The following is a 23,146-nucleotide window of genomic DNA, read 5'->3' as shown; positions in this document are numbered from 1 at the left end:
CCCCTCCGCCCGCTTCCTCCGCCGCCGGCTCCGCGGCGACCGCGGGGCCCAGCTCCTGCCTCCGCGCCCGGCGCCCGCGGGGGTGGGAGAAGCGGCCGAAGCCCCCCCCCGCTCCGCCCACCCCTGAGGCCGCGGGACCCCCGCGCGGCCACTTACGCCGCTGGCGCAACGGCTCCCCCAGCGCGGGCGGGGGGAGCGCCTCTCCCCTCCCTCCCTCCTTCCCGCCTCCCCTCCCCTCACCTCCCCGGCGGCGGCGGCGGCAGCCACCCGGGCCCCGGCGGCTGGCCGGGCTCACGCACCCGCCATACCCGCCCCGGCCCCACCGCTCGGCCCTCCGCCTGGGCGCGGGCCGCCCCGCCCTGCCGCCAGACGCCGCACGGCGCGAGGAGGAGGCGGAGCCCGAGGCTGACGATCTCGCGAGAGCTCCCTAGGGGAGCGCGCGGCGGAGGGCTCGGCCTTCGACGTCTGAGGCAGCCAATAGGGAGGCGAGGAGCCGGGCCGGGAGCCGGGGAGGCGACTCTCGCGAGAGCTGGGGGCGGTGGCAAGGTGTCCTCTCGCGAGAGCGGCGGGCGCTCGCCCGGTGCCGCCGGCAGGTAGCGCGGCCGCCCTCGCCTCACGCCGCCCCGCCCCGCCCACTGGCGGCGACGCGCCTCCCCCGCCCCTCCTCCTCCGCTTCCCCCCTGCGGCCCGCCGCCATTTGACAGCGGGGCGGGCCGGTCGGGGCTTCACCCCCGGCGCCGGGCGCTGCCGGAGCCGCCGGTCATGAGTGAGTGGCGCGAAGCGGGGAGGGGGCGTCTGGGGACAGCCCGGCCGGCGGCGGGGCGGGGCGGGGGAGGCCAACGGACTCGCGTTGGGGCGCGCGGGGAGCCTTTGGGCCGTGACGTCACGAGGGGTGCGAGGGAGGAGGTGGCGGTGTCGCGACAGTCCTGACTGGCGTGCCTCAGCGTCCGCTCTGGCGGCGGGGAGGAGGAGGCGACGCTCCCTGAGAGCGAGCTGCCGCCCCGCCGCCCGCTCCCCTCCCTCGGCCGGCGAGCGGCGGGGAAGCGGCAGCCGTGCGCTGTCGGTGACCGGGCTGCGGCGGCGGCGCGGTGCGGGGGCCGGGCCTGTTCGCTGCGGGAGGCTCGGTGCTCGGTTGGTGCCGCTGGAAGCGGCGGGGGCGCCGGCTCAGCCTGCGGGGCTCGGCTTCTACGCAGAGAGCGCTGGTGGACGTGTGCACCCCGCCTGAAACTCTTAGAAACTGCAGCGTGGTTCAGCGTTGCAAAACTGGTAACTGCGGGGAGGAGAAAAACCGAAGCGTTAAGCTACGGGAAAAGGCAGTTTTCAGTAAAGATATCAAAGAAAGAAGGGACAGAAAACTCGGGGAAGGCTATTGTTGCGCAAAAATCTTTATTCTTTGGTGGTGTTGTTTTTTGTTTTTTTTTTTTTTTAAGGGCAGCCAAATTTGATAATGAAAGCAATTAGTAAATAGCAGGAAGTGACAGGAAATGAGCATGTAGTAGCAGTATTGCTATGTTGTTTGAGTTGTTGCTCTTGCTACCTGTTGACCCTGTTGGTGAGATTGCAGGCTAACAAATGTGTTTGCAACTGGGCATCGATTGTAGGGTAGAGTTCAGGAATCATTAAGTTTAGCTGCTATAGTCCTCATGCTTGTAAAAAAAAAATAATGTGGTTTGAATCAAATATGTGAGATTAATTGGTTGGGTTTTTTTCCCTAGATGTCCAGGTTACCTCACAGATTTAGATCTATTTTAGGATAAGACAACAGTTTTGGTTTTTGTAGGCAGCCAGATGAGCAACTAGGGAGAATTTTAAATTCCAAGGATTAGGGCCAGTGTCTTGCCCAAAGGAATCCTAGTCAAGATTTGGAGCCGCTATGAATTACCCTGACACAAATAATCCTTCTCCTTTTTGAGGTACAAATCCTGCCTGAAAACAGGCCTCTGGCCTGCTGAAGCTGCTGCGCTGTGAGAGTGGATAGTCACTGCTGAATTTGCGCGGCCGCATTCCATACAAGGCGTGCACGTGCCTTCTCCAACTCATTCGCTGTGAAAAAGAACGCCAGTGGCTTTGCTACAAACGAGTTTCTTTTTCTCGTGTGTGTGTTTGGGTTGGGTCAAAATGAGAAAGTGCATGGGAGGATGAATACGTCCCGTGTTTAAAAATTTATATTGATGCATACAAATAATCAGAGGTGTTAACTGCATTGTACTCTGAATGCCAAATGTATTCCAAGCTCATGGAGAGGGCTGAGAGGCTTTGTTTACACCAGCTAGAGAATTCATGATCCAGGAATTGAGTTAAAGACTGCTCGTCAAATTCTCCTTAAATATGGATCCGATTAAATCAATTTCTGTAACAGTTTAGCCAGCTAGTGTGGAAGGTCATCTTTTGTCTGTGATGTTTTTGTAGTCCGGTAAGAACGTGAGACCAGAATGGGAAGGAAAAATGAGGAGCAAGAAAAGCAGATGCTTAAAAACAAGGCAGTATGATCCCTGTCTAAATAATACTTAAAAGAGCTCAAACTGCTAAACCAGAGTGAATAAATTAACTACCTGTGATAACACACCAGTCTGCTGAAGAACTTGGCTTGATACCTCAAATACATCATGTGGAATTTAAAATCATGTGGAATTTAAAATCATGTGGAATTTAAAATCGTGGAATTTAAAATGAAAACTCTAGTGGATAAACAGGAAGGAATTAACATTACGAATGTCTATAGGAAACTTGTATATGTCAAAATGCTGATGCTTTCGGTAACATGTGAATCACAGAAAACACAGATTAAAACAGTTGCACTCTGTGCCTACACAAAGCTGACTTATGGAAGCTCCTTTGTCAGTAAGCAAGTCTCAGTCTTTCTGTGATGGCAGGGTCCCTGAAAGACCCATCTACATAGAAAAAGTAAACTAAATGCTTTTATATTACATGCGCTCCTCAGAGCAGAGGGAGCAGCTAATGAAATTACCAAATTAAAATGCTTTTGAGAGGTTAGACCTTGCAGGATGTTCTGGGTGCACAAGAGCTCTTCAGAGAGAACGTTCCAAATTCTGCTGCTGTCTTGCTTAGTTTTCTCCCACCTTAATGCACGAGGGCAGGATATTCCTGCTATGTTTGTAAATCTTTTGAGGGGAATGGTGGATCTTCTGGTGTTTGAAATATCCTTACTTCTGCTACTTGCCTGGGACAGTGGGAAAAGGTCCGTTGGGGAAAATGTGAGGATTTCTTTAAGCTTGGCTTAAAGATCCTAGGCTGTGGTTTGTCAAGGTGCCTAACAAAGTTAGAAAATCAACTTTGAGCAATTTTTTTTTTTTTTCCCTGTAGCTCAGGAAAGGCTCACTGACCTTTTATGCTTACAAAAATTTCTCCTTTATCAAACGGCCTGGCTAATAAATGGGTTTAGTTGATCTTTCAGTACCTTAGAAAGTTTCCTGAAACAAATATCAAGCCTTATATTAATAAGGCCCATAACTCTAATAAGCCTCGATAGTTGCTGTGTGATTGCTGAAGGACTGTTCAAGGAGTAGATTTCCTTTTCAGCAGAAAAAGTGCAAGGTTTCTTAAAAGAAAATATAAATTTGGGCTGAAAATCTCTGTCTTGAAACTTAATCTATCAAGAATGAGTATGAAAAAATTCAATGTAAAGGCCAGTGTTTTGGAAATGGTAGCATGTACAAGCATTTTGCAAGTTTAGCAGTTCTATCAATAGGTGATTTCTGCTAACAACTACTGCAATTAGAAGGCTGGTATTTTAACTATGCAGTCGGTTGTTTTTCTTAGCTAAGTTGCTGTCTTTCTCTATCCTGTTGAAAATTTTACAGTTTCATTCTGTACAGTGATGTTTGTGTTCATTTATAGACATGAAAAAAACACAGGCCTTTAGTTTTCTGAATTTTCCCCGAGTAATTTTCTCTACACTGTCAGTTTGAGCTGTTCCTTCTTTGCTGATTTAATTCATCAAAATCTTCCAGCCCACTGTAGTCCTTTGGCATTCTCTTTTGTGCTGGATTTATACTTCTCAAATATCTTGAAGTATATCTGACTGGTAGGAGGGCACATTAAAAAAAAAAAAAAAGGTTGTATTGAAAAATGAAATCGTTAACGTAATATTCTTTTTTTTCCTCTGGTACGTATAGAAGGACATGGACTGCTCAGTTTCCATATGTTCATAGTCATCCTTTTGCACATAGTATATTGATACTCTCCTCACAACACAAAGTTTACTTTCATTTCCTTGCTCTGATATATGGTCTCAATCGCAAATAAAAAAGAGGACAATGAAAGGCAGACTTTAGGGTATTCTTAAGATACATAAATTTTCGCTACTCCTAAAAGACAACAAAATGTCTGGATGTTTCTGAGGGAAAGGTTGTATTCAGCTACTTTAGTCTAAAAAAAAAAAAATTCTCTCTATATATATCTCTCACATAGATAGCTGTTCTCTGTATAGCAAACAGGTGGTGTTGTGAAAATAATACATTTCTAATCTTTAGAAATGAGTTGCACAATTGAAAAAGCCTTAGCAGATGCGAAAGCACTGGTGGAACGGCTAAGGGAACATGACAATGCAGCAGAAGCTCTTATTGAACAGACTACAGCTCTTAACAAGCGGGTTGAAGCAATGAAACAGGTTTGTTTTTCAACTTTGTTTACTCCATTAAAAGAACAACTTGGAAACACATAATTTAAAATAATTCTTGTGTGCTACTGTACAATGTAGAATCAGTATGTTATTTGGTTAATCCTTTAATACCATACTAAGTATTTTCATTATAGGTGTGATTATGATCTAAAAATAGGTGGTTTATATATTTAGTTTGATCCTGTGAAGAAGTTTTCTCTGTTACTCTAGCTTAAATATTGAAAACTAGCATTTATTTGAAGAACACTGGTCGAAATGGGGTTAGTATCTTACAAACCATTGTGTGGTGTCTTGTGTTTTGCTCTTCTGTGAAATACTACTTGTTTTATTAATTTCAACATACACATTTAATCATATAGAGGCCCTGTCATGTTTTCTTCTGTTCAGAATACTTTATCTTTTCACAGTCACCTTTTGTTTCAAAGCAGCCTCTTAGGCTTATTCGTGATCATTTCCATTCTGACGTTAGGCTATTCGAGGCATGTTGTTAGATCGAGTGTGACTTTCACTAGAGAACTCCTGGAAAAACATAAAGGTGTCTACTCACTTTCCATATGGGAGTTCATCCTGTCATTTTAATAGAACACAGGTCCTGTTAATGGGCCTGCAAAATAATAAAACCCTGCATGTGCTTCATCCCTCTAAAACCAGTTGTGCAGAGGCGTCATAACTTCAAATCAAGAGTATTAAATTTGCCCATTTGTTAAGAGTCAGGATCCCTTCATTCAGGTCCATGTGACTTGTACCCATACAATCTTGCGGTTTAAGGTATTGGGAAGCCACAGTAAATATATAGAGGTTAATACTGGATGGTTTTTCTTTACCATATGTGTCTCAGTTTTAAATTACTTGATGGTGAATTTGACCTGTGTTAATTGAAGGCTAAATAATGCCCACTACACACATATGAGGTATGAAGCTTGTCTAAAAACAAAGTTGATACTTTTGTGTCTCTTAAGGGCAGTATGTTAGCAACACCTTCAGAAGTGTTTTTGTTTGTTCGTTTGATATTATTATTTAAAAACAGGCATTATCTTGCTGGTTATAGACTTTGACTGTCATTAGAACTGGTGCTTTGTGACTTGCTGAGTAATGCTTGCCTTCGGTTACTCAAATACGTTGTGGTTGTTGTTTGTTTGTTTGTTTTAATAACTAGTACCAAGAAGAAATTCAAGAGCTCAATGAAGTAGCAAGACATCGTCCTCGGTCTACGTTAGTGATGGGTATCCAACAAGAAAACAGACAGATTAGGGAATTGCAACAGGAAAATAAAGGTAAAATGTGAATATTCTATCCTTTACAAGTTCCACCCTGCAGCACTGGAATTAGTGAGACTTTTACTATCTCAAAAAATTGTTGTAGAAGAAATTTTTTCTTCTACTCTCAATTTGTCAGCTTAACTGATCATAATGCAATCTAATAAAGAGTCCTTATGTCCAACCACTCGGACTATGATTAACAAAAAGAGAGAGTTGTGGAAAATTACTTTTTCAGTCCTTATCTAATGTTCAGCACAAGTGAGGAGATAAATATAACTTACTTCTACAATATAGGTATCTATTTGGAAATGTGTTTTCCCACTGCTAAAAATAACTAATTTAGGAGCACTCAGGACAAGTTGTAGTGTAAGTGCAGTAGTATAATTCTTCCTGGAATTCTGTACACTAGGAATATACTGTTCCTCCTGGAATACCTTAGGTATTCTAACAGCTATATTCAGCAAAGGAGTCAATGATCTTCATTTATATGAATCTTGTCTTATCTCAGGAGTTATTTGTCCTTTGACTTAGTATATTTTGAACACAAGCATTTTTTAACTCTTATTTTACCAAGCTGCAGATTAAAACAGATCTGTAAACTTCTTTCCAGCTTTTGTACAGTGTTGCTTATGGTGGCTAGAGTAAAGCTCTCCTCAGCTACACTCAACACGGCTTATATCAGCTAAAAGGATTGAATATGAAGTCATATTAACAAAAGACCTTCTGTTTCTGACTGAACAAGAATTTTCCCAGGGCAGTCATCACTGAAGATATTTGCAGAGCCTATGTAGATTTTATGGTGCAAGACGAGGGGACGCTCAGTTAAGGGCTTATTTTAGTTTTCTTAAGCCGAAGTTCTTTTGCATTTTGTTTCAGTTCTCCTCTGTTAAACTTTAACTGAATTTAAAAATTATGTTGGTAGAACTACGCACATCTCTTGAAGAACATCAGTCTGCTTTGGAACTCATAATGAGCAAGTACAGAGAACAGATGTTTAGGTTGCTTATGGCGAGCAAAAAGGATGATCCAAGTATAATAATGAAGTTAAAAGAGCAACATTCCAAGGTAATGACTTCATTTTTTTTTTTTGCCTTTGTTTTTTTAGTTAACGCTTAGGTTAGTTTGTAGTGGATCAGTTCAAAGCTCACTTTGTCTCAGTTTTTATATCATTGTACTAACAAGTCCTAATTTTTGTAATGCAGTCCAGGAAACACAAACATGAAACTTCATCAGTCTAGTAAGTCAACCTTACTAGCTTCTGATTTATTTAAGCTTTTATCAAGCAGCATTTCATGACTGTATCTACTTAATTTACTTTTGTTTTGCCTAGGTCTTTAAGGCAACTGCCCTATTATACTTCCAGATGCCCATAGATCTCAGTAACGTTCAAACATTTAGACTGCCTTTAACTTATGCTTGTGACTGCAACAAATAATTAGTAAACCTGTGCTTACTGGGGAGGGTAGGAGGAGTAAGCTTCTTAAATTCAATATGCAAATTGTTTCCCCTAAATACTGTAAATTTTTAAAAATATATTTTAAAAGCTCTTTTGAATATTGAATAACTGAGCACATGCTTCCCCTCTTTCCTGCTTCAGCCCTTGGTTCTTGCTTCGGTACTGATCAGGATTGCTAAGTAGAATCCAGGGCGGCCTGAGATGCTTGAAGGGTGGTGACAGTTGCTGGTATTCAGTGTGCTTCATCTTACGGCTTTTGAAAACTAGAAAAGCAAAGTGCCGTCAAGCAACGTTTTTGTAAACTATCATGAGGGAGGTGTATATGAGTATTCAGCAGCTTCATGTAAGGTTAATGTATGTTTTTATAGCATTAATATATAGTGTAGGCTTTTTTAATATATTTTCAGGAAAATTCATGATTCTAGGTCACTAGCAGATCTAAACAGGAGCTTTCTAACAAAGTATTATATTACATTTTAAATGAAAGGTAATCATCTCAGAGCCGTGTAACTGTGTAGACAAATATTAGTTCTAAGCGTTTAATAATCTTTGACCTCAACAAACTAAGTCTGCAAAGCAGAGTTAGGGTCTGCATACTGAGAAAACAAAGTTTAAGAATTTGACGTTTTCTTATCTCCTTACAAAATCACATGTATGTAATTAGTGCCATTGAAATCAATGGGACTACTTAGATTGGTACAAAAGAATTTACTGGATTAGAACTACATCTTTAACATAAATTCCTAAAAAATGATAGGTATATGTCCTTTTCAGAAGAAGTTACCTTAGCATACATCTTACAGCCTCAGGAGAGGGTAAATTTATATCCAAGACAAGAAGATAGAATTATATCCATCCTGAAATGGACTTTGAAAGTTCATTTAGGAACACTTCTATGGGTTAAAAGCTTGAGGTAAAAAAAAAAAAAAAAGAAAAAGAATATTGAACAATATTATTTAAACAGGAGATTTAGGCCAACATTTTGGCTAAATCTGATCCCACAAGAACACGTGAGGAAGAGGATTTATCACCCTTGTCCTGACACTTAAGATTTCTGGAATTTCATTATTTCTTCTTCTGATCAGCCTTCACATTCAGTAAGATTGAACAATCTTGAAGCAGTCTTTAAATACTTCTCTCCTGTTAACTAAGAAATCCATCACACCTAAGGAATTAATCTCACTGTTACCAGTAATCGCTGTTCTCTCAAGTGGCAGCTATTAACTTTAGTGCCCATTTACAAAAGATTATTAAAAAATCATTGATTTCTGCAGATCAACAAGCACCTCTTTAAACACAAACCCAATTTATTTTAGCAGTGTTGTGTGCATGAGAAAAGTGTGTGTTGGTAGTAATGACCCTGATCTAAGTGTGCTGTTTGAATTCACTCAACTGAAACAAGGCCTAAAAACATCTGTGGTTTTTCTCTTTGGAGAAAAAAACCCAATATATGGCAAACAAAAAGGAGAGCAATACAAGAAGTGTTCATAGATGTTTGAGGCTATCTTCATACAGAAACACTTTGATTGTATTGTTTGATATTACAGCATCTAAGTTTTACACATCTTTCTTCCAGACTAAAGCCTTACAGTTTTGTGTTTGCGTCTGATCTAACATTAGCGACCTTGGAACAGGCCCTAAATTGTATTGATCAAGAGGCCGTGTAAGATGGCAAAATAGGAAGTAGGGAGGACAGCAGTATATCTAAAAACCACTAACTCCTTCCCAGTCCTTCTCAAGGGTGCATCTTTGCCAACTCATTCTTTTACCACTGATGACAGCTTCCTTTCATGCTAAATTTAGTTTTTCATTGAAAAAATGTTTCGCGTAATGACCTTCACTGAAAACTGAGAAGAAAATAAAGATTCACAGCAAGTTCTTTTCCTCCCCGCTCCCCTCTCTTTTTTTCTCTCTCCCCTCTATGCCGTGAGCAGGCATTTAATGAGTAAACTTAAACAGCTAAACCATAGCTTTGGCGATTGGAACAGCGGAGAAGAAAGGATGGAAAGGGCCAATGTTCATTTTAGTAAAGTATATTTGTTTTGGTCAGGTAAAGTTTATGATTCCAAGAGAGGCAGTTTTTTATGGTAGTTTAATCATTTCTGGTAGTTTAAAGGCATCTGCTAGATGTATGGACCTCCAAACTCATAATTTAAAGCTGGGATTTAACTTTAGTCTGTACCGTTCTTCATTTCAGTCCTACTGTTCTGCTTTTCCTGATATTAGTTTGTAACTATTGTGAATTTTGTCCAAAGGTCAGGTCGGACATGGATAGGCTGGCATGATAGTAGAGTTTGTATAAAAGACAAATTGAGGAAAAGACAATGAACAATAAAAGCTACTGGAAATACCACTAAAATATTTGGCTTAACTGAACAGCAACGAATGCCAAAGGCATAGGCTCTTTATCTGGATCTGCAGGGGAAAAGAAGTAGTGACCCTTTAAGCATTTCCTGCTGGTAGGTTGGCCAGTGAGAAAATAAGCTGTCACCTGAACCAACAAGGTCCAGGTAAGAGATCACTTCTCTGCAAACAGTGAAGATTATCTAAAATTTAGCTTCCTTGCAAAGGCTGTTATGCCAATGTAAATGGCTCCTGTCATCCTACCGCTGGCAGTGGAACAGGCCAAGAGCAAACCAAACTACCGCTCTTTTTCCTCCTTCTTGAATCTTTCAGCGAGATGTGGTAGCCAGGAAAGTGCCCTACCAGCGTTAATGAACGGACACAAAGAGGTCAGTGAGGACGCACAAGTTTTTCTTACAATTCAGCAAGGACAAGGACCTCTGAAGTCCAGATCCCAGATAAGCTGGAATTGGAAGTGGATTCAAGCGGAAATATCTAAAAAAGAGCTAAGGACAGATCTGAGTTTCCTGATGTGTGACATAGTAAGGATGACCACTTCACCTGGTCTTTTTAAGAGATAAATGCCTACCCCTGGGCTGGTACTGGCTGTACCAGGCTTGAGATCAGGTTTCAAACAAATGGAAAGAATGTTGCATACCCTGCTGTCCTTAGAGGAATTCAGCTTTTCTGCATATCCAAAATGATAGACATAAATTCCTGCAACACAGGAAGGCCTTGTCAGAGCAAGCACGTGGCTAACTTGTAGCTGTTTGGAAGATGTGGAAGCTGTGGAAGACACTGTCATTTAAGCTTATATAAAATTCTAATAAAAGGGATCACTGTGTGGCAAACTGGATTTATTTAAATAAACAGCACCACAGTGGCTGCTCATGCTGTAAAGTGATAGAGAACTTGTTTTCTCAAATTTAGGCCCATGTTCACATTTTTATTAAGGGGCACAGCAGTCAAAATGTACATTCAATGCTTTGCTTTTTTTAATAATGCAGAAAGTATATTACTAAAGCTGTCATTTTAATTTTATGTCTTAGGAGCTGCAAGTGCATGTGGACCAAATTACAGAAATGGCAGCAGTAATGAGAAAAGCCATTGAAATCGATGAAAAGCATGGCTGTAAGGAGCAGGAACGTATCATTCAGCTCGAGGTAAGTATGGAACCAAAACAACAGTGGCACGAATAGCAAGGGAGTATATGTTACCACAATTACTTATATTGAGTTACTGTATCTCTTGTGAGCTACTGTACCAGTCGCACTGCTATTTTGTCATACTTGCCTTGTTGGGAGGACTGTAAGTGCTATTTTCCCCACTCTAGCTTACCCTCAGGTCTTGCATAGGTGATACTTCATCACCAGAAATGAGTGATTTGTATTTATGTACTGGCTTAAGCGTTCTCTTTTTTTGAGTCTCTGTGTAGCAAAAAAATGCTAGAAAATAATACAAGTTCATCCTAATGAATAAGACACTAGGATGCAAATAATAATACCCACACCTTTGGCTTTTAAATTTTTTTTTTTTTTTTCATAATGAGGGGGGTCTCAGTTGCTTATCATTGGAGGGTCAACACTATTGTTTTTTAATTAAAGTGCTAGCAAAGCAATTCATTATGGGACAGGGAGTGTGGAAAGAACAGGAGTGTTGTTTTTTTTTAAATACAACATTTCAACTTAATTACCCTCCTCTTAACCATCTTTGTGTTTTGAACTTTTTTTTGGATGCATAATGCCCATTCAAGAGAGCAAGAGGGTCGGAAACCTAATGTTCTTAGTTTTAGAAGATAACGTAGCACTACCTGCCTGCAAATCAGTATTGTAATCCTCATATATATGTTTGGAGTAGAGAAGAGGGGAGATTATTAATGTAGTGATCTTGACTTCTTTCTGGAGTTCTATTAAATGCCTTTTCTTTCCCTGGTTATAGCAAGAAAACAAAGGCTTGAGAGAAATTCTTCAAATAACTAGAGAATCATTCCTGAACCTCAAGAAAGAAGATGCATCAGAGAGTACGTCTCTGTCAGGATTAGTAACAAGCAGTGATTTGAGCCTGAGGAAAAGCTAAAAACTGTGGAAGTCGCCAAGCTTCAATTGCACACTTTACAAATGGAGTATCAGGGGTCACTTGTCAAGCACTTGTTACTGAATAGGGCACCAGCAAGCTAATGCATCTTAAACTCCAGTTTAGTGGCTTTTATACTGCGCAAAATAAATGAAAATTGGTGTTCTACAAAAACCTTAGTGACAGATTAATTGCCATAGATCTAACTTCAGTAGGAAATGGATTCATGCACGTACTGAATTGAGAATTATTTTTATATGAAGTCATTTTACAGATAAAAGACAAGATTTCACATAATTTATATAAGTTATTGCTCATACAAAGTTTCAGCGCACCTATTATATAATAAAGGTAAGATTTAAAGTCTGATCTCTGGCTAAAAAGTAGTAACTTATGAATATGATTTGTGCATGATCCACATTACATTTTTTCCTTTTAGTAAGTTTTTAATAAATTCGCATTTTCCAACAAACCTGTTTAATGGAAAGGGTACATAGGCAGCATAAAACTTAAGGATTTCTGTTATTTAGCCACAGGGTATCCTGTTCAAATACAAGGCCGATTGTTTAAACATAAGTAATGCTTTTGCGGTTGTTCAGTATTCTTTTTTTTTTTAATTGAAGAAGATTCTTTAAAATACATACACTGAATTGTATTTTCAAAACATGAAAAGAGCTGCTCCCACTCTGTTTTCTGGAACACGGGTAGCACGGTATCATTCTGCCTTAGCTTTTACTTGTGCGAGAGAAAACCAGGCTCAGTTCTCTCTAGGTAAGAAGCCACGTTAGTCCCACCTATTTCTTCTCCGATTGCCTACCACAACTTCCCAGCTGGGAAACGGCAATTTGAAAGCACCCAAACAGCGGCAGCAGAAAGGCGGTTGGGGGAAGGAGGGAGCAGCTCTATGGCAGAGTTGGCAGCCTGCACGCCTGCAATCAATACTCTTCATTTTTCTTTCTTGAGCACTAGGCATCAAGAAGGTTTTTAGGTAAGTTTCAGGTACACGTTCTGTTTGCACTAGAGAAAGTTTCAATATGCTATACTGACAAATAGCTCGCTTTTATTCCTCAAACACTGACAGAAGCGAAAAGGAATTGGCTTTTCTAGATCAAAGCGCAGCTTATATGATCCGCGGATACGGTGGAAGTGCTACACAAGACAGGCTTGTAGTAAAGAGGTGCCGAAATAATTCGCATTTGGCATTTGTTTGTCTGACTACCGCTTCTTGGTCAAGGCAGCAAGAACATTCCTAGTGGGGACGTGTACCATCGCTTTTTGTCCAGCGTGTTAATGTTTTCTTTACTTGGAAAGCACACTCTAAGAAGCAGAGCGAAAGCTTTCAACCACAGAAAATTGTAGATCTACAAACGCCACCCACAGTTGGATATTTTGGCTGTTTAATAATGAGTTGAAATCCTACTCTGAAATCAACTATTGCTTAATCAAATTTGATTTTCAGTTGCAACAATGCAAAAAGAATTAAGCATCAAGCATTTCTAAGTGCGTCAGCTTTAAATACAACTTCCTTTGACTCGGTACAGCTTCCCTGGGCTCAAGGTGAATGCACCACAGGTCTAAGGGTGAACTTTCAGTTCCCAGTGAACGACTTTGCAGGGAGCTGAATATTTTTGTTCTGTTGCTGTCGGTTGCTGCCCTCCTTCCCATAGTGCTTTTAAGAGAAACAAGTGACATGGTGAGAAAGAGGAGTGTTTAGCAGAGACGATAAACACTAGGTTTCGATTAACAAGTGCATATACCAGGAAATGCAGTTGAAGAGCTCAGAAAGGACAGATAAATCAAGCTCTCCAAATTTTCACAGCATTTTTTATAAATGGAGAAACTGCTACTTCTCTTTCCAGAGCATCTTAGCTTGTTTCTACGCTTAAGAATATATTGAGGACATTCATGTGCATGGAAAAAGTGTTTTAACCATTTCCAAACTTGCTAAACATCTGGGGGGAATTTTTTGGGGAACATTTTAGCTCAAGCACAAAATATACTTGTCTGCTATTATTATCTGTAAAACCTTGCCAGTGCTTTTATAATTTAGATTTTGCATTTCTACTGTAGCTTACAAGCTGGTGACTTATCAGAAGTGACATCTCTTTTTAATGGAGTGTGTTTTGTTGTTGCGAACTTCCCAGAGGTTTTGGGTTCAGTTGATTAAGTTATTCTTTTTAAATGTGTCTTTTCCGCCATTGACTGGTATCAGAGGCGTTTATATCCATTTCATGCTGAATGGAGTTTCACGGCTGACTTTCTGGTTTGTCTTTCAAATACAATCTCCAGAGCTGTATAGCAGGGAAGGGTTGTTAGTCTGTGGCAGTTCTTTAAGGTTGCTCTATTATGAAATAATGCTTGATTAGTGTTTATTTTTGTAAATTAAAAAAATGTGACTTAATTTATCTACTCCTAGTCTTCACATTTGATATGTCTCCCCGGTCGTTCCCCGGACCTGATCACTTTAGGATTTTAAAGAACCTTCACAGCGTGTGGAGTGACTATTTTTCATTGCATACCTGTTATTTTTGTAATGCAGATGGCTTGAAAAGAATTTATGGCTAGAGTTGTGTACTGTACAGTAAACTTATTTTATCAATAAAGTTGACTGAAAATATGGACGTCTTCATGATTAAAGCAAGGTACTGAAGCTGAAATGAGCCTTGTTAGTAACACGTAAGAAAAAAAGACACAGTTTTGCCATTGACTCAGCTTATTTTTATACTTTAAGGCAGGCAGGCCGGCCCATTTCTAGTGCTTGTATTTATGCTGCTGTACAGCTAAAGAAAAAATCCTCTGTGAAGTCCTCATTTTCTCTTGGAAAACTAACAGTCACTTCTGCAGATGTAGTTACTCATCTTTCAAATGAACCACCAGAACTGTTTACTGAGCAGTAAGGATAAATAAAAAGCAGTCCACTGGACTTTGGTTTTTAGATCAAAACATATTTTGGTACAGATAGGACATGACAGTTGGGTTTTCTTTTTGAAGATTAGAAAAAAAAAAATCACTTTGACTTGGTTCAAGCTCTGGGTTCCTTTCTCTGTGACATGTAAGTGAGAATGTCAGTGGATTGCATTCATAAGCTAGCAGTGTAATGTTTTCTCCACTTCCCCATGATTCCTCAGAAGAGAAACTTTTTTTTCAGTGTCATAAATTCTGTGTTTAAAGACAGGTAAGAAATGTCAAGCTAAGTCATAAATGCATGCAGCAGCTATTCAACCAAGGTAAAACTGAACGGCAGCTTGAAACTCAATTGGGCTGTTTTGTACAATTAAAAGCTTCAAATAGCTCTGGCTTTTTAACAAACACATTGGATTAGAAGATTACGTTAAAATACAGAACTAATGGCACTATTTTCATGCAGAGTTACATTTACTAGGATCCCTCCGTAGATACCTAAAATAAGATTTACGTTGGCTTAGGAAATTTTCAGTTTTAGTTAGTAAACATTAAGCTTTAAAAGCACTTTTGCTGATTAAAAAAAATAAAATTCTAAAGTCTCCGATTTGAGTATAAACCATGCACTTGTTCTGTCTGCAGATCTCAGGTGCCTGAGATGACAGGTGGCTAAACTGGCTAGGAGAACACTGTAGTGCTGGTCCCAGTAGGGCAGGTGGTATACAGTGACAGCGGGAAGAGGAGACAGGAGAGCAGAAGAAGTCCTAAGTTGGAAGCGAAGGAATGTGGTAGAGGAGGAAGTTTTAAACATTAGACAAGTTCTTTACCAGCCTTTGCAGCATCACGCTGTTGGTAACGCTTACGTTCTGGAAGCGGCATCAAGCTACGCACGGCCACCAGAGACCAAAAAAAGGAGAAAAGGCCACAAGATGCAGTGGGAACACTGTTGGGCTGTAGGCGTCCAAAAGCTGCCAGCTGTCTGCACAATTGTCACAGAAGGCATCGTCTCAGAGCGATTCCGTTTAACTTGGTGTGCAAACGAAACCATCTCATTATTGGCCTAGGAAAAAGTCTATCCACTCTCCCAGACATCCCCAAAGCAGCAGCAACGAACAAACGCCTGCTGTTCTTGTTTAAAGGGCAGAAAAGTAGATTCTGTATAACGTCAACAGGGGACCTCTTGAGGCTGAACTTCCCCTTCCAGAACACCGAGGTGCGCTGGGAGAGCCACGCGCAGCAGGGAGCTGGTTTGCATCACACGCACGTACCTGGTCGAGGTGCGGGTCCCGTTCAGCCTCACCTTTTGCCCGTCCCACTTTTTTCATTCATTTGTGCCGCTGTTGAATTTCGTACCGATGACAGTGGAGTGGACTGATTTAAACAAAATTGTTTAGCTTCCACATACTAAAATGTGCTGCAAAATAAAACAGATTCTATCTCAGTGGCTGTATGAGAAAAATGTTCCTGCTGCCCGCAACCACCTCCCTTCCCCAGACATGTTCCAATGCAGCAGCACGCCTGCTGGGAGCCGGTGTGGCCACGCCTTTATATCAGAGAACATGATTATTTCCCGAGTTCAGAAAAAAAAACCACAACCCTCCTCTTAGATCTAGAAGAAGAAAACCTCAAGCAACTGCTCAGCATGGAGGGAAAAGTTTCATAATTCCAGTCTTGAAAAAAGTGCACGCTGGCAACGTCTGTGCGTGCTGGCAGCACCCCTCAGAAACGAACTGGAGAAGGGTGGCACAAGGGAAACAAGCAGAACTCCAACTGCAGTCCCTTGCCGTTGTCCTAAGGTGAAGTTTTACCTTTTTTTATAGAACGGCAAAATAAATTTCCTTACAATGCTCTCACCACCAAAAATACCTTAAGAAATACATTTGAGGACAGCTATTTCAGCAGTGAAAAGCATTAGGTACATTTTTGAAAATTCAGTTGTTGGAAGTTTGAACTACCACAAACAGCAATGGCTGCAGGGCGATCAGTGTCTTAGGCTTTCCAATACTACGCTCAGGAACATAGTAAACAATTTTAAAATGAATCATCATATGCAACTCATTAAATTACTGGCTAGGCAAACAGCAGCTGCCTCCTACGATCCATACTACCTCTGCTTTTTTGCTTCCTGCATATAACTTTTTTTCCCCCCAGAGCATTCAGGATAAGAAAAATGAATCCAGCTTGTTTTGAGCACATTAGATAATTTGTTGTTACACCAGAAGGCACTATGGATAACATGGAAAAGGGTGCTTTTTTTTTTTTTTGACAAGGCAGACTTGTGAAGACCCAGTTCTGAAGCAGGTAGGTAAGATGTACACAACCATTTTTTCCTCCCACTCCCTCCATGAGCTAATTTATTGCTCTGTTTTGAAGTTGTCTTCCCCCAGCATGCATGAAGGTATGAAGCCTTGCATACTCCAACAGGAGACAGCTGTCTGCCTACAGCTACGTGCTAGCAGACAAGGTCTGAGATCAATAAAAAAAAATTCTAAACAACAAGCATCTGCTTGAACAAACAAAAATGGTATTGGAGCTCTTGTTTCTAAAGAAAACTGAAACATCAAAGCCTACTAATCGAAGATGTGGGAGGGGGCAACCTGATCAGAGGAATATTGACAAAATTCAAATAAATAGGCAGGGATGTATCAATGCATCTCAGCCACTGAGTTAAGATCCCATTGACCTAACGCTTACAATACTCATCTGTAGGATGTTTACTTACCAAAAGCTCAACGCTTCCTATTCTGACTATTCACTGGACAAACTGGCCAGAAACTAAAGTTACAATAAAGCTCATGACAAATACCACTGCAAAGATCACATGCAAACCTACAGCACGCTGCTGCCAGTTTTAGGAAGAGAGACGAAAAGCTCAAAGGCTTAGTGAAAAATGCATATTTTAAAGCAGGGCATATTCTCAAGAAGGGCTTCCTGTTTTTCAGATAAAGGACAGCTCTAGGCAAGGACAGAAAGTTGAAGAGCCTCACTAGATAGAAAGATACAGAGGGCTGAGATGTGTCAGCGAAAACTGACAAAAGGCAGGCTTTGGGAAAGGCCAGTTTTGCACGTGTTCTGGGTTAGAGTAAAAGACAGATACAGAGGGGACCACAGAAATCCTTTATGCCTCGCTTATTTCTTTTGCTATTGCAGAGAAAAGCGAAGGCTGGGTGTAAGGGTAACTCAGCGCTAGTTAGGGAAGCAGGCAGGAAGATGCAGTGGATGACCAACAGCTACAGGATCAGCAATGCTGAAGGATGATTTTAACCCAGCCTGCTGCCGGGACACTGCAAGCCAAAACGTACACCTTGCACTTCAGGGTCAGGAGCAGGAGTGTGCTCACCTAGTCACCTAAAAATTAAAGAATGAGTAAAAACCACATCAGGGCCTACTTAAGGAGGTCTGATAGAGGAAGAGAACGTTTTCGTTGTGAGCAGAGCTCACCCGGAGCTCCAGAGCTGACAAGCTCCCCCAAGAGCAGCAGAACATGGCTCAGCCCGAGAGCAGCAGTGAGGAACAGATCTCACATGGGACACAGGGGAGACCAGGGCAGAGACAAAGGGTCCCATTCTTCCCTCTGCAGGACACAGCACTCATACAGGCAAATTGTGAAACGCTTTCTCTCCAAACCCAAAGCCACCAGAGGTCACTGCGGTTGGCATAACTAGGCCCTGCTAGGAGTATCAGCTGCTTTACCTACATGTTAGCTAAGTGCAGTCCTTAGCCTCTAATTAAAAATTAAAACACCCTCCTGAGGAGTTACTGATGTCTGTGCCATAACAACAGGATTGTGGTCCTCAAGCAGTTTTAAACTAAGTATTGCTTTACCCTCTGTTTCAATATGCAGTTGCTTAGGGCAGTTTCATACAGTTTTGGCAATGCTTAAGTGCCTCAGAGACAGGAAAACAAAACAGCTTGAAAGCAAGCCACCAAACCAGCCAGGACACGTTAAAGCCTCCCTCTGACAGCAATACCAGAAAGATGTCAGCCACTCGGCGCGTTTCACAGGACTGAGTTTTTGTTTCAGACTGGCACTCCACAATGTTCGCATTCTGCTCGGGTTTCTCAAAGCCAGGCTCACGGCCACGAGCAGCAAGGTATTAAACACAGCCAAAATTTTCTCAGAAGTCTCTAGCATGGGTTTTACACAACACCCTGTATCTGTCTTTTACTCCAACCTGGAACACATGCAACACTGGCCTTTCCCAAAGCCTGTACCAGCAGCTGAGCCCCCCAAATGGTTCCGAATGCTTTATAACCTGCTGTATGCAACATATTTCTACCAACACTGGTTGAGAAGCCCCAAGAACAGTGACTGATACCTCCTCTTCTTACCAAGCACTAGCAGCATGGACTATTAGACTGGAAGATCTAGACCACATCATTCGTCCCAGTAAGAAAAGCCACTTGCATAGGATACCTAACTGCAGAGACAATGAAGGAACATTTATTTTGTGGGCCCCTTCTATAATTTCCTATAACCTGCTCCCAAATCAAAACACAAAGCTTAGGAAGGGAGAGTTTGTCTTCCTCCCCTCCAAGTACACCTAGGGAAAGCATGATCTGTTTCTATTTTCGGTCACGCTTTCTGAACATTTGGGGAAGCAGGCAGGCAAGCTGCCCTACACATGTAGCACTCTGTGAAGCAGCAGTCAGGCTGGGTTTGTGTTTAAGTGAGGAAGGAGACACAAGAACAAAGGAAGATCTGTTTCTTTGAAAAGATCGGTGTCCTCTACTCCACTTGTACCACAACTCGTTTTAACTGCTAGGAGAAATTAGCATGGGTGCGGGAATGAGGGGAGGAGGAAGAGTTTCTCCTATGGATCTGAGGCAGGACTGGAACACACACAGATGTGGGAAAGCTCTACAAGCAGCTCAGAAGTACCACAATCGGATCATTGCAGCATTATTAGAGTGCAGCAAAGACTGCAGAAAACTCAGTTAAAGAAGCGTACTGGAGCCATCATGGCAGAAGAATTCTCTACAGCAGCAGGAAGATCACCATCATAGCCCAGAAAGCTTCAGCTCACATGAAGCTTCAAAACCCTTGATTTTACAGGGGAATCGCTACCTAGAAGAACATAGTTTACATTTAGATTCCCCAGGAACATCAGATACCCTTATTTTAAGCTAGCTAATACAGCAAGGCCATGAATGCTTCCAGTGAGAGATTCTGCAGTCAGAACAGAGGTGTAGCAGGGTAGGATCCAGTCTTCCTTTTGCAACTGCCTTGGGGGGGTACACAAAAAAAAAAAAACAACAAAGAAAACAAAAAAAAACCCCACCTTGAAAGTTACCCCTTCAGCACCCTAGTGGATCAGTTAGTGTATTCTGATTATCATCACTGTTACTCACTATGGCTTACAGAATATGGAAGTAAATTCCCATATCACCTCTCAGCAGTATTAAAAAAAAAAAAAAAAAACAAAAACCACAAAATCTCCAAGTCAGGATCTCAGAAAGAGAGTTCAAAGCCCAGTTCTGCCATGGACTTCCTAGATGATCTTGCAGACTAGTTTCCAGTGAAGAAGTGGATGACAACCATCCCTTTGTTCTCTAGAACCTCATCTGACCAAGCTATTAAAAAAAAAAAAAAGCTTCTTTGGACCATGCACTTCCTCACTGGTTTCATACAGAACATAACCACACTCCCAGCCTCTGGGTGTCACCGTAACTGCAGTAAGTCCTTACAACAGGTCAGCTGAGCTCCCCCCCACCTCATCCCTTGAGGGGCTAAGAGATTTTTCAAAACAAACTATCCCTACAATACCAAAGGCAGAAGCTAAGTTGTAAAAGCATCATTGAATCCAAAGAGTCCCCTTTAGTTCCAAGTCTTTCAAAAGACATCTTTATTACAAAAGATATAGAAAATTAGAGTTAAACTTGTTTCTTCCACAATGTTAATCACAGCAGTTATATAAAAAAACCCACCAAGGTAAACAGGTTTAAGAGCATTTATATACCAAATAAGTGTTTGCTACTTGCCATCGAATATGGCAAAGACATGCTTGCTCAGTATCAGTGCGGTAAGGGCAGTCATCAGCGAGCACCCGTCTGCCAGAGGCCAGGGAAAGAGCTCCTTGTTTGCCCCCATGTGCCACACAACAGCACGGTGAAGCAAGACCCAAATTGCAGGATCTCAGCCTTGCTCTGCTGTTTGAGGCAGATGTTGCAGCTCCAAGCAATCATGGGATTTGTCTCTTTAAATATCAGATCAGTCACCTCAGATACTATATCATTAAGCTTTCACTCAAAGAAAAGTGGCCGGTAGAGTAATTTTAATGTAATTAATTCCTTCCTATTGCCAGGGTGTTTTAACGTTCAACTAAGCTCCCAGATAAAGTTCTTTTGCCAGTTTCCTTACAAAGAACTGTTTCTGACATACTTACTACCAAGAATGTAAAGCGGTGGCCGAGAACTTAAGTTTCCACCGCTAGGGTATTCACTCATGGTGGTTCCATTCAGGCAGCAGAACAGCCCTTCACCTTCGGAGAGGAAGGACTATGCACTTTGCTGCCCACACGAAGGGTACAAAGATAGCGAGACCCAGAAGGAAGAGCCACCATAACCTGGATCAAGATAGAGGATGCAAGACTTCAGCTATCACTGAACGCATTACAGATCACCAGGTAAACACTGAATGTGAAGACCAGGATTGGGCATGGGGGGCAAGGGCAGGTAAAACCGAGGACAGCCTCAGGACTGCTTGTGCATTTACGTGAGCCAAAACCACAATGCTCCAGTTTGCGTTTTGAAAACGGCTGTTTGTTTTGTTTTTAAGGAAGTGAATAAAGCCACCACACCAGATCGCAATCCTCCACTGAATGTAAGAGTGGTCGCTTCTCTGTTTTTATACTACATTCTGCTCTGGGCAGATGCAATCCAAATTGGTAAGGAACACATTCAGTCAGCAAGGATCCTGGTCAGTATTTTGCTAGCTGGATGCTGTTTTCACCCCTTAAAGGCAAAGTTAAAAGATATATTGATGAAAAATTAAAATAGTTAGTGTTTCAACCAATTCCAGGAAAAAAAAAACTGCCATTGGTTACAAAGAGCTTATTTAGGTTTTTTTCTTTTATGACAGCACCACCACAAAAGAGATTATACCAGAGCAGAAACAAGTCACAGGCTGTTCAGAAAGCAAACAAGGAGGCAGACCTCTTGTGTTCTCTTAGCAGTCATCTCTGCACAGAGACCAGATGACCAGCTTGCTACAGAACCATCCAAAAGCGAGGGAGAAAGTCTTCTTGTCTCAGATCAGGTCCACTTCCTGAGCCCCAGTGTGCACGCTTACAACAGTTAATTCAGTGCAGTTTAAATTCAAGCCACTTAGTTTAGCTTGCAAAGTTCAGTAATACTTCTTGGAAACAATTGTGCCTGCAGCCACACATTTTGTACCTATATTAGAAGGTGATACTTCAGTTCCTGTTAGAACTCCTTCTGTATATGGTCCTTACCTCTCATCCCTTGCATTTTGACAGACTCCTCAGGAGCGAGTCAGGCAATATTTCAGCAGTGGTTACCACACTGCGAGGGAAGAACCAGCATTGTACAGGTTGCTTTCCAAGGGCTGTTTTATACTTCCCATACCTAAACATCAAACTAGATCACCACAAGATAAATACCTGTACTTGACCATTAGTACAAGATTCTGCAGCTAGACATACGCAAGTTACAGCAGGCTGAGTGGGCCATTGAGGAAAGAGTCACAAAACAGCATGTAGTGTACTGGACAGATAACTTCTTCCAGGTTGGGCAAATACATTCCTCTTATTAAGCAGGACAAATTGGCAGTGGTAAATCCTGCACCACTGGCTGGTTTGTTGGTGATCATTCATCTCACCATTCCTAGATTCTTCCTCTCTGTTCCCACTAGTTATCTGGTGGGTTACAGAAGCAATGGAGTTCTTTCCCCAGCTGGCTGCTCTTTCTGAAAAAACTCTTTGATATGCAGGAGCTTGTTATGGATCCTCTCTCTTAGGGGAGGGATATGATGGCTAGGGTCTAAGACATTGGTGCTTCTGCGCTCCCTTTCCCGCTTCCAGGTGAGATAGGGGTGCGGTGGGAAGGGCACTTCACTTCTCTCTCGGCGAAGCTGCACAGTTACTCCGCTAAGGGCCAGCATTGTCCACACTGACAGGATAATGAAGTCTGAAAAAGAGAAAGTGAAGAGATTCTATATCAAAGCAGAACATTCCTTCCTTTCCCAAGCATAAACACTGAACAAGTTTAGCCACAGAAAGGAATGAAGTATTGTCTCTGCATCCTCACATACCTAGAGTAAATCCATGAAAAGGCAAGAACACACATGGATTTGAGATGAGTCTGTTCAGTCACCATACCAGGCCTTTTGACTGCCCACCCTGCAAACTCATCAGCAAGGTGGCAGTCCGAGCCTGAGAAGCACCTTTCGCAAGGGCCTCTGTCACATAACACCTGCTGCAAGGGTGGTGCCTTTCAGTCTACTCAGTACTT

General features: G+C 42.0%; 2 protein-coding genes across 8 annotated transcripts in view; one reads left to right on the top strand and one right to left on the bottom strand.

The window, feature by feature from the left end:
* The first annotated feature begins 364 nt into the window (after positions 1-364).
* Positions 365-14,635, top strand: FGFR1OP2 (FGFR1 oncogene partner 2). Of its 2 annotated transcripts, none has more exons than XM_082309460.1 (6): positions 365-766; positions 4,494-4,630; positions 5,799-5,916; positions 6,824-6,966; positions 10,750-10,863; positions 11,639-14,634. In XM_082309460.1, the coding sequence occupies exons 1-6, from the start codon at positions 763-765 to the stop codon at positions 11,774-11,776; spliced, it is 654 nt and encodes a 217-aa protein (XP_082165586.1). In that variant the 5' UTR covers positions 365-762; the 3' UTR covers positions 11,777-14,634. The 2 variants fall into 2 exon arrangements, with proteins under 2 accessions (XP_082165586.1, XP_082165587.1); XM_082309461.1 differs by lacking the exon at positions 365-766 and adding an exon at positions 1,176-1,266 and having other exon boundaries at positions 11,639-14,635.
* The window catches only part of TM7SF3 (transmembrane 7 superfamily member 3), a 37,514-nt gene continuing 15,518 nt past the window's right edge, over positions 1,151-23,146 (bottom strand). Inside the window, exons 12-15 of one of the 6 annotated variants that reach the window (XR_014227902.1) lie at positions 21,830-22,822; positions 15,943-16,088; positions 15,502-15,700; positions 1,208-1,270 (exon numbers count right to left, since the gene is read on the bottom strand). Coding sequence is in view for 1 of the 6 variants with exons in the window: in XM_082309457.1 (XP_082165583.1) it covers positions 22,560-22,822 (263 nt within the window). In the remaining 5 variants the exon portion in view is untranslated. Of the gene's footprint in view, positions 1,271-15,501; positions 15,701-15,942; positions 16,089-20,559; positions 22,823-23,146 lie in introns of those variants that run through there. The other 5 variants (XR_014227903.1, XR_014227904.1, XR_014227905.1 and 2 more) reach the window with 5 other exon arrangements.

This window comes from Platalea leucorodia, assembly GCF_965183815.1.
Source record: "Platalea leucorodia genome assembly, chromosome: 4".
Classification (NCBI taxonomy): domain Eukaryota; kingdom Metazoa; phylum Chordata; class Aves; order Pelecaniformes; family Threskiornithidae; genus Platalea; species Platalea leucorodia.
This window is presented reverse-complemented; position numbering and strand designations above follow the sequence as displayed.

Excerpts from the sequence above, each read along its gene's own strand:
- FGFR1OP2 (XM_082309460.1), top strand. Across the intron at positions 5,917-6,823 it reads ATTGCAACAGGAAAATAAAG|AACTACGCACATCTCTTGAA; the intron begins GTAAAATGTGAA and ends TTATGTTGGTAG. Across the intron at positions 10,864-11,638 it reads AACGTATCATTCAGCTCGAG|CAAGAAAACAAAGGCTTGAG; the intron begins GTAAGTATGGAA and ends CCCTGGTTATAG.